The sequence below is a fragment of the Alexandromys fortis genome, unplaced genomic scaffold (genome assembly GCF_014885135.2).
Source record: "Alexandromys fortis isolate MF-2015 unplaced genomic scaffold, M_Fortis_MF-2015_v1.1 scaffold_1, whole genome shotgun sequence".
NCBI lineage: Eukaryota > Metazoa > Chordata > Mammalia > Rodentia > Cricetidae > Alexandromys > Alexandromys fortis.
Window position 1 is genome coordinate 13,977,633 of NW_026067927.1, and position 11,038 is coordinate 13,988,670.

The window sequence follows — 11,038 nt, forward strand, 5'->3', positions numbered from 1 at the left end:
GTGTCTTTTTTGTCTTGTTGAATATAGCTGCCGTGTTGGTGGCCTGAGCAGAGAAATATCAGGGAAGCTAAATCTGAAGATATATATATATATATATATATATATATATATATATATATATAGAGAGAGAGAGAGAGAGAGAGAGAGTAGGCAGAGTCAGTCAGAGAAGCTGGTCCCAAAGTTGTAGTGATCTGCCTGCCTTCTGGCCCCCAAGTACTGGGATTAAAGGCATGAGCCATCACACCTGGTTCTCCTATCTTTTCTTTGAGATGAGGTCTTAAATAGCCCAGAGTGCCCTCAAACTCACTGCATAGTTCAGACTGACCTTGAACTTCTGATCTTCCCGCCTCAACACCACAATTACTGGGATTATCACTGTGTGCCATCATGCTTGGTAGCCAAATGAATTTTTTCTCTCTCTCCTTTTTCCCTCAACATGCTGTTGCCCTAGTGAAATGTAGTAACTGTATTAAATTCTTTTTTTTTATGTGGGTCATATCCAATTCTCCAGAAAATGCTATCAGCTCTTTTTTTTGGAACAAATTTAGAATCCAATCGCTTCCTTCTGGCTTCCTCGCAGAGGCCACCATTTCTCTCTCCCTTTGTTGCTGCCCTATAGAATGATATAAGTAACCCGCAGATTCCTATACTTGACTAAGTTCAAATCACCCCTTGTTCTGACAGCTTATAGGGCGTTCCAATGACTAACACCCACGTGTGTGTCGTGTGTGTATATGGGCATCCTCACCTCCAAACCTTGCCTTCAATTTTCAGATAATGATCTTGTAGACCAGGTTGGTCTCAAACTCACAGAGATTCACCTGACTCTGCCTCTCGAGTGCTGGGATTAAAGGCGTGCACCACCGCCCCCTGGCTTCTTCTTCTTCTTTTTTTTTTTTTTTAAATATCAGTTGGCACCCAGGTTCTAAACCCTGCGCTTTAACCAGCTGAAGATAAACATTGTTAATGATTGTCACACAATATTATGGTCAGTTGATTACTTAGTAGTCTGAATAAACAGTGGATACACTTGTTTTGGCTGAACTGCCAAGCCCAGGGCTCCAAAGGGCAATCATAGTCTAGGTCTTGTTATTTCAAGGCTGTATGTGGCAGCAAGACACTGAAACGTCGAAGCTGAAACAGCCCTTGTAGTTCCCATCTTGGAGCGCCCTCTGCAGGGCGTGGCTGACAGTACCGTGTGTGCTACAAAGCCGGAGCCCATCATTCCTAGGCAGGGGGGGGGGGGAGTGGATGAGAACTGGAGGTGGGGATGCATGGGGAAGTTCATCTTCCCAGTAGGCCCTGTGGCAAAGCCAGTGACCAAATCCCCCTTGCCTAGAGCTCTCTCATGAGAAACCAAACACAGTACAATATGTCATTTGGTTTGATTTCCTCATTACACAGGCTTGGAAACTGAGGCCAAGACTGGGTCCGAGCTTTGCTTTGGTCCCACAGGGAATTTCTGGTGAGTTATTTTAGGCACTGGCCCACCCTACTCATCCGGTCTGCTCATCTGCCAGCCCACTATCCTCCGGCACTTACGAAGGTGGGTAGATGGTGGCATCTCTGAAGCCGGTCCAGGGTTGCGGGGGCTCTGGAGGAGCAAACCTGCGGGTGCCCACAGGAGGTTTGGAGAAGGGGACTCCCAGGAAGACTTGGACGGTTATGTTTCCCACATGTGTTTGCTTTCCTTGTAGGATCCCGTGTCTGGTGACCACGAGAGGCTCCTTGGTGTACAAAGCACCTGGGAAGAGAAGAGGGACTGTCATTCTCTCGTTAGCCACAGGTGCGATTCTAGTATAGCTGCCATGGGACCCGTTCTCCCTTCCCTTCCTCCCCCTTCTTTCTTTCTTCTCTTCATCCACTTCTCTCCAGAGTCCCACTGCGTGACTCAGGATGGCTTTAAACCCGTCATCCTTCTGCCTCAGTCTCCCAAATGCTGGGATTACAGGAGTGTGCTACCTGAACTGGGTAGCTGCTGCTGCTGCAATATATACAAAAGCAACCAATCAATTATTATTATTCAAATATTTAAAAATCCTATGTTTGTGAGGGTTTGTGTGCATGTACATCTGTGCACCACATGCAGAACAGGGCACTGGGTTCTCTAAAACTGGAGTTACATCTGTGGACTGCCATGTGGTAGCTAGGAATTGAGTCTGGCTCATTTGGAAGAGCAGCCAGTGCTCTTAATATCAAGTGTCTTAGGTGATTGTTTCCCACCCTCTGTACGGAGGCAGGATCTGTCACCAAGCCCAGAGCTTGCTGCTTTGTTTAGTCTGGTTAGACAGTTTGCTCCGGGATTCCCTGTGTCTGTCTGGCCTGGGTTGGGATTGCAGGCAGGCTGACAAAACCACTCGGTGTTTTACCTGGATTCTGGGGATCTGAACTCTGGTCCTCATGCTAATGCACCAAGTGGACCCACTAAGCCATCTCCTCTCCTCAGCCTTCTTAGAACAACAATAAAAATCCCAGAAGTTTAAAAAGAACAATTATGTATCTGTCTTATTTCTCTTGTGCGTCTATGAGGATTAATATTATTAAGATTTCAAAGCTATCCGGGTAGGCACATAAAAGATCATGTCTGTTATATAAACCATTTCTCTTTGTGTCATTTAATGTCAATAAAAGATACATTTATCTAGTTTTTTTTTTGAGGTAAGATCTCTCTATTATATAGTCTGGTTGTCCTGGGACTCCCTGTGTAGATCAGGTTGGTCTTGAATTCACAGAGATCCACCTGCTTCTGTCTCCCGAGTGCTGTGATTAAGGCTGCGACCACCATACAGGGCTGAAAGGGGCATTTATTTTAACTTCTGTTTGATATGAACATGGCTGCACCTTTTTCTTTTCCGGTTGATAATTGGTTTAATTAGGTTTTGATTAGTTTCTTTTTCATTTGCTTTTTCCCTGTGTGGTGTGTATGTGTGTCTTTACATTCAAGTAAATCTTGGTGGTATTTGTATACCTGCATATGGAGAACAGGGATTGATTTTTGGTGTTTTTTTTTTTTTTTTTTTTTTTTTTTTTTTTGGGGGGGTTTTTTTTTTGGTTTGGTTTGATTTGGTTTTTCAAGACTTGAGACAGAGTTTCTCTGTGGCTTTGGAGCCTGTCCTGGAACTAGCTCTGTAGACCAGGCTGGTCTCATAACTCACAGAGATCCACCTGCCTCTGCCTCCTGAGTGCTGGGATTAAAGGCGTGTGCCACCACCGCCCGGCTAATTTTTGGTGTCTTTTGCAATTGTTCTTTACCTTATTTTCTGAAACAGCGTTTCTCATTGCGCCTTGCATTTACTGAGTGGCTAGACTGGGTGGCTCGCAAGCCCCATGGACCCACCTGTTTCTCCTTCAGCTTTCTGTCTCTTTGCTGAATGAACCCCAAGGCAGGAACAAAGAGCAGTTCTGTTTTGTGGTTACAGTCCCACACCCCACGGCTTTTCACATGGGTCTTGATATCCAAACTCAGGTCCTCACACTTAACGCAGAAAAGACTTCACCGACTGAGTCCCCTCCCCAGCCCCTGCCTGGTTCATTCCTGGGATGGTTGAAACAATCTATGCACATTCTTCCTCATACACATTGACATCAATGCACCCTTACACATTAATACAGACACAGGTATACATGAGAAACACACAAATGCATGCTTACAGGGAATATGCATATGTATACGCATACAAGTGCAGCTATATGTGGTTTGTAATGTATTCACTTATAATGTGTACTCACTTATTACACACACACACACACACACACACACACACACACTGCAAGCATACTCACACCACAGACAGCTTTTGGAATAGAGATGAAGTAGACTAGGCCTGTGAGTCCTCCACTGCTAGGCTCTCCTGCCCCACTTCTGCTGCCAAGTGTTGGTGAGGCCTCACATCCATTGTCAGTTCTCCCTCTCCTCCCTTATCAAAATGGAACTGCTCTTTGTTCCTGTGCCTTGGGGTTCATTCAGCAAAGAGACAGAAAGCAAACATGATCCACGTGGTTACTTATCCTAGCCATGGATCAGAATCATTTAGGAATTAATGCAAAAAAAAAAAAAATAGATTCCCAAGCCAAGAAAGGTAGCACACGCCTGAAACCCCAGCACTTTGGAGGCTGAGGCAGGAAGATCGAGAGTTCAAGATCATCCTTGGTACATGAGTTCAAGGCCAGTTTGGGATACACGAGATCATGTTTTTAAAACATCCAATCTAAACCAAATTCCTAGGTCTTCTGCCTCACAAGTGTTGAGAATAAAGGGGTATAATACCATGCCTGGATTTTTACTATTTTTTTTTGTTTGTTTTTTTTTTTTTTTTCAAGACAGAGTTTCTCTATGTAGCTTTGGAGCCTCAAACTCGCAGAGATCCCCCTGCCTATGCCTCCTGAGTACTGGGATTAAAAATGTGTGCCAACACCACCTGGCAGATTTTTGCTTTTATTTTTGTTTCTGAGATAAAGTCTTGCTATTTATTGTAGCCCAAACTGACTTCAAACTCATAATCTTCACTGGGGCTTGATGGCCAGCTAGCCTCGCCAAAAAAAAATTTGACACATTTAGGTTCAGTGAGAGACCTCATCTCAAAGGGAAAAAAAGCAGAAAATAATAGACCAGGACATCCAATGTCATCCTCTGTCTTCTGCTTGCATGGGCATATCTGTATACATGTGTTCACATATACCACACATACATGCATGATCCTTTTGCCTCAGCATGATAAAATCTGGGATTATAGGTATGTCCCATCACTCTGGTGCCCCCAAATCCTTCTAGAGACACATGGAAATAAGCCCAAAGGTCCCATATCACACAGAGAATGTCTCATGACTGCTGTGAACCATGGTTCTTGTCAACTTCCTGGTCTCTGGGGAGCCAGTCACAACCACATGGTCGAGTTCTTCTAGACTGCTAACAAGAGCAGTATGGAAAGGCCAACGTCAGCTCTATTATCTATAGGGAGCGAAGAAGCACTTATAAAAACAATATTCCAGCCAGGCGGTGGTGGCGCACACCTTTAATCCCAGCACTCGGGAGGCAGAGGCAGGCGGATCTCTGTGAGTTCGAGACCAACCTGGTCTGCAAGAGCTAGTTCCAGGACAGGAACCAAAACTACAGAGAAACCCTGTCTTGAAAAACCAAAACAAAACAAAACAAAACAAAACAAAAAAAAACAAACCAATATTCCAAACCAGTGCTTGGGAGGCAGAGGCAGGAGGATCACAAATTCAAGGTTGGGAGATGGTTCGGTGAATAAAAATGTTTTTTGTGCAAGAGCAAGGACCCAAGTTTTATTCTTTAGAACCCACATAAAAGTTGAATGCATAGCACAGGTGTCTAATCCAGCTGCTCTCACAGGGAGATGGGAAGCGGAAATGGGAGAACCGCTTGACTCTCTTGGGCTAGCTAGACTGGCATAACCAGCCAGGGATAGGAAATAATAAACAGACCCTGTGTCAAACAAGGTGGAAGGTAAGAACTGACACCCACTCGAGATTGTCTTCTGAGTCTGCATTTACACACACACACACATACACACACACACATACACACACATACATACACACACATACACCACACACACATACACACACACACACACAGGTTTGGGACCTAACTCCATAGTGAGACCTTGTCTGGGAAAAAAGCAAAAACAAACAAACAAAAAAATCGTCTCTACTAAATAAAAATCAGAATTCCTGGGGCTGGAAAGAGAGCTCAGTGATTAAGAGCACTCACTGTTCTTGCAGAGGGACCTGAGTTCTGTACCCAGGATCTATCCCAGGGGGTTCACAATCACCTTATTTAAGTGTACCTCCAGGACATGAGGTGCCTTTGGTCTCTGTGGGTGCACATGTGTGCATACCTAGACCCACATTCTCATGGACACTCACACACAGAATTATTTTTAAGTTAAAAATTGTTTTAAATCGCCAATGTGCCTCCTTACTAGTATCCATAAAGTGGTATTAAGGCCCAGAATTACAGATGACACATGAAAAATTAGTGGTTAATGGCACAAATGATTAATGAATTCTGGAGCTGATACAGCGAAAAGGACATTCACAGGTGTTGTTCGTGGAGGACAAATTGACATAACACCTTGGAAAAACAACTTGGTAAAATATACAAGGAGCCGTAAAGTGTTCATATGCTTTCATTAAGCAACTTCACTTTAAAACTAAATGTATTTTTTGAAAAATCACTATTATTTGAATTATGAAAACATGGCACATTAGCATGCAGGAAAACGCTCAGATTTCACTTGTCCAATTCTACATGATGCACACACATCCTATTCTGACCAGGATCTGTGACAGCCCCAGCGTCTGATGTGCCGCTTCGTTAAAGCAAAGACTGATCTGAACTTCAGTGGATGTTGGAGCCTCTTTCACAGCTATGAGCTAAGCAAAGTAAATACAAACTTAAGGTATAAACTGCCTTCCTTAGTAAGAACTTAAGTGAAAAAAGTAAGCAGAGTATAAAACTGTGGGGCCAGCAAGAAGGTTCCATGGACAAAGGTGCTTGCTGCTAAGCCTAGGGACTTGAGTCTGGTCTCTGGAATTCACTTGGTAGAAGGCGAAGACAGACTCTTGTAATTTGTCTTCTGGCCTCCACAAGTGTGCTGTGGCATACACGGGCAAGAATACACACACACACACACACATACACACAGGCACACACACAAACACATACATACACACACACAGAAGTACAATTTAAAAAAATCTTAAAAATAAATCACGTACATGCTAATATCACAGCTATGTGCATATATCAAGAAGAGATAATATCACAAAATGCTAAATCAGTTTTATCAAAACTTCTCAGAAAACCCACCACTACCAAAAAAAAGCCCTTATGTAATTATTTATGCAAAAATCAACTAACAATAGAGGTCAGAACAGTGATCCCTTTGAAGATGTTGACTAGGGAATGGCACATAGGATACTGGCAATATTCTAGATTTTGATCAGAACAGTGGTGACATCATATATAACTATTTTTGTAGTTATGTATAATAATCGTACAGTTTAGATATGTACGTCCTGCTGTATGTTTATCCAATACCTCAATTAATGGTTGTTAATGTGCGGCACTGTTGTCAGAGTTCAGAGGACGACAGAAAGGAGGACAGACAGAAAGGAGGACAGTGAGGTGAAAGGTACAGACAGGAAAGAGGCCATGCAGGACAGGGGGAGGCAGAAGCAGGACTCCGGCTTGGAAGACAGAAGGCAGGAAGGAGCGAGGAAAGGCCAGAAGGAGGGACGTGGACCTGCCATGCTCTCAGGTCCCTCACTGATGCCAGGAGGTAGGAGACACAGAATCCACTTCGCAGAGCAGTCATGGGGCTCAGAGGGGACAAATGATTTGCTCAGACTTCTAGCTGGTCGCACAGGAGCGCTCTGAAACATTGCCCTCCATCTCCTTAGACCTTGTCTAAGCGCCCCTGTCCAGAAGAGGCTGAGCAGGGACGGGCACCCCTAGAGCGATGAAGGTCTTACCTAAGGCCATCGAGACTACCAGGCACAGGACAAGGCTCAAGCCCAGGATCCACTTCATGCTCCAGCCAGCTTCTGCAATGGGCTGCGGCAATGCCAGCCCTTATAGGGTCAGAAGGGACTTGGGACTGTAGTGTGCGAGCTCCAGAAAGATCTGCTTTTATCTCCTTGACTCTTGTCACCGGGGGCTGGGCTGGAGGAGGTACAGCCAGCCTCTTACCAGCTGTGGAGCCTTGTCCCTCCTCCTTGGGGTGACAGGTCATTACTGTATGGTTTTGACTCTTCAACCAGACGGGCTTGCATGCAATCCCTGCCCAGTTTGTTCATTTGGCAACGGCTTAAAGTTTGGCCAGCGCAAGTCAAACTTCACAATTGAGTAAGTGCCAAGACTGGAGTGGAACCCTAGCGTTAATGGGTCCCTCAGCCCCTGGATATCCACCCTGTGGGTTTAAGAGCCCTTGGCCTTCCTGATTGCTCATACTTCGTGAAGATTCTTGTACGTGTGGCTTTCTGCCAAGCTTTCCCAGGCAGGATTGTTATAGAGTGTCAGACTGACAGGGACAGGAAGTCGGTGTGATGAGTACCCTTGGTCTCACATTGCAGCTGGAATCTCGACCTAAAGGCAACCATGAGAAAGGTCTCGGTGAGATGAGGGTAGTGATTGAACTGGAGGGTTCCCTGGAAAAGACCTAATCATCACTGTAAAGGTCGACCTGTGTGTGATCAGCCAGGAAGGGGAGATGGGGCCTGATATTTGGAGCTGTAGGGGCAAGTGCTGGACTAGATGGGAAGAGATGGTTCCATCTTCACTGGCAGGTCAGGTGGGAGTCCTGGCATCCTGACTTACCTTTGAGAACTGGCCATCTAGGGGGTTCTGTGTTGGGAGGTCAGAAGGTAAGGGGCATGTCTTTCTCTGGCCTATCGTCTCCAGTTCTGTAGGTCTGCAAGACATTGGAGGGCACGATTTCTTCCAAAGTCCATTCAGTGAGTGCTCGGAATCCTTATCCACATTTCCCACTCTTGTGGCTTTTCCTCTGTCCTCAGGACTACGGAGACCACTGCCCAATCATCACTGATTAGGCTCCATGCTCCTCTAAGGAAGGCTTGAGACAGGCTCAAGGTGACTACTGCCTATAGGACCCCAACCGGGGAATCTTCTGGTATGTTGGATATAACCTACTTGGCTACAGTCTGCTAACCATCCACAATATTAGGCTACCGTATCCCATTGGCTGGAATCAGGCTCGGGGGTGGACAAGCTTCTCCGTGGTGGGCAATTTTGTTCTGTTTCTTTCAGCACGATTCCCAAGCCAGGTGGTGGTGGTGCACGCCTTTAATCCCAGCAGCTCACGGGAGGTAGAGGCAGGTGGATCTCTTTGAGTTCAAGGCCAGCCTGGTCTGCTGAGCGAGTTCCGTGACGGGCTTCAAAGTTTCACAGAGAAACCCTGTTTTGAAAAACAAAAACAAAAAACAAACAAATAAACAAACAAAATGATTCCCATGGGAATCTGGGGAGCGGTTCAGTAGGTAAAGTGCTTGCCACACAAACATGAGGATCTGAATTTAAATGCCCAGAGTCCAGGTAAGGCTGGGTGTGGCAGCAGGCGTCCACAATCCCCGAGCTACCACAGTGAGATGCGAGGCAGAAACAGGAGACTCAGGGAAGCTCATGGGCCGGCTCAGAAGGTGTGTGCAGCAGGAAAAGCCAACACGAGGAGCCCCTCTCAGAAAAGGTGTAAGGGGAAGACTGACACCTGAGGTTGTTTTCAGACTTCTAACTGTGCACCATGGCACAGGCTCACACTCATTCATGCACACACACACACATGTATACATAAAACACACATGTATACATAACACACACATGTATACATAACACACACACACACACACACGACTCCCATGAGCTTGCAGGGAAGAAGTAGGGGGTGAGGATTCATAGCAAGGCATCGTCTCCAGAGACAGTCTCCCAACACATCCCAGCACAATCCTTGGATGGCCAGGGGCCTGGGAATCACACTAGAAATCTTCTAGAAAGTCCTATGTGCTGATGTGGCTTGTATACCATACCTTGGGGTCTTGGAAGCTGTGGAAGCATCTCCTGTCTGCCACACTCTCACTATTGGCTATCTAGATAGCAAACATGGAAATGACACCATGTCTCCTCAACTGAGACAACATGGAGCAAGAACCTGAAAATTTGCCTATGTCCTTTGACTGAGAAATTTAATCTGAGAGACCATCTAAGATACACAAAACCTTGTTGACAGATGGAGTCTCTTAAGGCCTTGTTGATGATAGTCTCACTCCCACACTACTGGAAAGGAAGCAGGGAGAGGAGACAGGACAGCGACAGAAAGCACGTGTTCCAGGGTTGGTAATAACGTGCTTTAGAAGCTTCTGGAGCACCAGCCAGCTTAACATGGTGAATCCTAGCTAGGCTGTCTGGGTTTAAACCTTAGCTCTGTCACTGTGTGACCTCGGGTAAATTACCAGCTTCTGGGAACCACTTTTTCTTTATGTGCAAAATCCACATAAGAATAGTACTGAGGGGCTGGGGAGATGTTCAGTGGTTAGGAGCATTGACTGCTCTTCCAGAGGACCCAGGTTCAATTCCCAGCACCCACATGGAGTTCACAACTGTAATTCCAGTTCCAGGGCATCTGGCACCCTCATACACACATATGCACACACAAAACCACAGTGCACATAAAATAAAATTAAATAAATCTTTAAAAAAAAGGACAGTACTAAGATTACTACAAGATTGTAGTTAGGATTAAGGGGATTATTTTACTTTTGTGAGATGTGGTCTCTACCCTTCTGCCTCAGCCTCCTGAGTGCTAGGATTACAGGTGTGTTCTACTTCATTTAGCCCATATAAAACACTTTCAATCCTGGAAGACTCATTATCTACGCTGTCGTCTAAAGTAAAACACTCCTGTGGTGTGTTTGAGGGATGAGTTCCAGAAACCCTGGCCCCCGCAAGATGCCACTACTCCAGGATGCCCAGGTCTCTTACATAAAACAGGGTAGCATTCAGACATTACCTGCATGCATCCTCCACTCTTCTTTTGCACTGGCAGAGACCCTCAGGCCTTGCATCTGCCAGGTACGCTTCCCTTCTACCATATACCCCTGCTGTGTCCCCAGCATCTTATTTTTGTTTCAGACAGGGTCTCACCAAGTTATTCAGTCCAACCCCAAACTCACTGTGCAGTCCGGGTAGATCTTCAATTTGAGATCTTCCTGACAGCTACTGGGTGAGATTAAAGTGGGCACCACAACTCTCACATTCAAATGTACCACTCTTAGATTACTTATGAGAGCCAGTACAATGCAGATGCTATGTAAAAAAAGTGGACCATGTTGCTTAGGGAATAATGACAAGGAAAAAAATGCCCATGCCTGTGTAGAGCAGACACTTTTATTTCTTTTTTTAGGTTTTGATTTGTTATGCTTGTGTTTTAGAACATATTCAGTTCACAGTTGAACTAGCAGATATGCAAGGCAAACCAGTACACGAGAGAAGGCCGATTCG

General features: G+C 45.3%; 1 protein-coding gene across 2 annotated transcripts in view; it reads right to left on the bottom strand.

The window, feature by feature from the left end:
- Ces4a (carboxylesterase 4A) overlaps window positions 1-7,558 on the bottom strand; it is a 17,000-nt gene extending 9,442 nt beyond the window's left edge. For both annotated transcript variants that reach the window (XM_050144311.1, XM_050144312.1), the window contains exons 1-2: window positions 7,501-7,558; window positions 1,543-1,744 (exon numbers count right to left, since the gene is read on the bottom strand). In XM_050144311.1, coding sequence (XP_050000268.1) covers window positions 1,543-1,744; window positions 7,501-7,558 — 260 coding nt within the window. The remainder of the gene's footprint in view (window positions 1-1,542; window positions 1,745-7,500) is intronic.
- Window positions 7,559-11,038: the final 3,480 nt, after the last annotated feature.